The following is a 2,179-nucleotide window of genomic DNA, read 5'->3' as shown; positions in this document are numbered from 1 at the left end:
TCTTCATCAAACGGTCACTTTTTTGGTATTTCATTTGTACACAAAAATGTTATGAAAACATGAAATTCGAAACGATCACCTGGGCGACCACCTAGGCGGACCCCTGGGAGGCTCGCTGCCATCGGCGCTTACGAAGGCGGATGGCTGGGTAGCCCCTAGGGTGGAACCGTTGGGACTGCTCTTAGTATAAATTATATCCCTTTAAAGTCCAAAAATATTTTTCTGAATCGGTTTGCCCTTTGTAGACATAAACGTTAAAAGTCTAAACCCAGGCCCGGCTGTGCAGCAGTACATGGCCCAAGTTTTTTAGAGCCCAAAATTTCTCACTGGTACTAGCACTTCTTACTTTCACAGGCAACTCTTATTGGATAAATAAATAATGATACTATGTAGGAAGTCTTCTAGTAAAGAAATAATTAAAAAACAATGTGGGCTCACAATTCCACAAACCGATAACATTCAACATTTCAACGTCCTAAGAGCTCTCGGTGTGGGAACAAGCAAACCAGCATCGGAATCCGACTTTTTCACCATCGACCGTTGCCACCACACCATCCCGGCGTCGGTGCAGCGTCGACCTGGCCGGCGTCGGGTGCAAGACTTTGGTTCTTGATGATTAAGTGGGCCCCATTTTCAAATTACTAGCCGTTGCATCCGTTTTTTTGTTTTTTTTTTGTTTTTGTTTTAAATAACATATTAAACCTCTATAAATACACACACAAATCACATTCTATATACTCACACAAACATCACTTCTCTCATTTTTTATACAATACAAATAATACTCCCTCCGTCCCAAATCTATTGTCCCCAGACAAAAAACACACAGTTTTAGGAAATTCCACTAACTTCATTCTCCACCAATAATATATCTTCTCTCTCCAGATTAGCCTCTTTTGATTGGTTGAAAAAGAATCTAGACAATTAATTTGAGACATCCCAAAATGGAATAATGGACAATAGATTTGAGACGGAGGGAGTAGTTTATAAAATACAATGGCTTATTCATCTTCCGACGATGAGTATACGATGCTTGCACTCGAAATGTTAGAGGCCGATCAAAGTGATAAGGAGGATAGTTCTAATGTTCGTTTAACGCGACGCTATATCAGACGTGATCATCATGAAGCACATGATCGCCTCATAAGAGACTATTTTGCTGAACGTCCGAAGTTTAGCGAAGTGGAGTTCAAACGTCGATTTTGAATGAGGAGACGTGTATTCAACCGAATTATGGAAGGTATATTAAATTTTTCTGCAAATCGTTTACCTAAATATTTTGAATGGTTTCATGTTAGACCTGATTGCCATGACGAGTTAGGCATTAGTACACATTTAAAAATAACGGCGGCACTTCGTCAGTTGGCATACGGTTATGCACCCGATGCGTTAGACGAGTATTTACAAATGTCGGAACGTGTAGCTCGTGAAAGTTTACAGAATTTTTGTAGATGTATTACTGTTTTATATTCAAATGATTATATGCGCGAGCCTGCTCGTGAGGACATGGAACGTTTATACGAGGTTCATAAGAAAAATCATGACTTTCCCAGCATGCTAGGTAGTATAGATTTTATGCATTGGGTTTGGGGAAAATGTCCGGTTGCATGGCAAGGCCAATTTAAGCGAGGAGATCATAGTCATCCAACAATTATGCTTGAAGCTGTTGCCTCGTATGATAATTGGATATGTCATGCTTATTTTGGGGTTGTTGGGTCAAACAATGACATAAATGTGTTAAATACCAGTCCTTTGTTCGAATCGATGCTTAATGATAATTTCCCAGACATCCCTTATGTTATTAATGGTGTGGAGTACAAAAGGGGTTATTATTTAGCGGATGAGATTTACCCTCAATGGGCATCGTTTGTTAAAGCGTATTAAAGTGCAGCTGATCCCAAGAGTAAATACTTTTCACGCAAACAATCTAAGGCAAGAAAGGATGTTGAGAGGACTTTTGGTATTTTACAAGGACGTTGGCATATACTACAACAACCTGCAAGGGCTTATTCGTTGAAGGCTATTCAAAGAATTATGTATGCGTGTATCATAATGCATAACAAGATAGTTGAAGATAATGAGTTCAACATTTCTTAGAATAATTGGGTGTATGAACCGGTTCAGAACATGCAAACTACTTGGTACGATAGATGTGAAGAGTATAAAGCCAGGACGAAGG

At 39.4% G+C, this 2,179-nt stretch overlaps 1 protein-coding gene across 1 annotated transcript; it reads left to right on the top strand.

Moving 5' to 3' along the window:
* The first annotated feature begins 996 nt into the window (after positions 1-996).
* On the top strand, positions 997-1,884 carry LOC139901436 (uncharacterized). Its single transcript, XM_071884154.1, has 2 exons — positions 997-1,187; positions 1,299-1,884. Exons 1-2 carry the CDS (start codon positions 997-999, stop codon positions 1,882-1,884), a joined length of 777 nt encoding a protein of 258 aa, XP_071740255.1.
* The last annotated feature ends 295 nt before the right edge of the window (positions 1,885-2,179 follow it).

This window comes from Rutidosis leptorrhynchoides, chromosome 1, assembly GCF_046630445.1.
Source record: "Rutidosis leptorrhynchoides isolate AG116_Rl617_1_P2 chromosome 1, CSIRO_AGI_Rlap_v1, whole genome shotgun sequence".
NCBI classification, from domain to species: Eukaryota; Viridiplantae; Streptophyta; class Magnoliopsida; order Asterales; family Asteraceae; genus Rutidosis; species Rutidosis leptorrhynchoides.
Note: the sequence above shows the minus strand (reverse complement) of the source record. Positions and strands in the feature narration are given on the sequence as shown.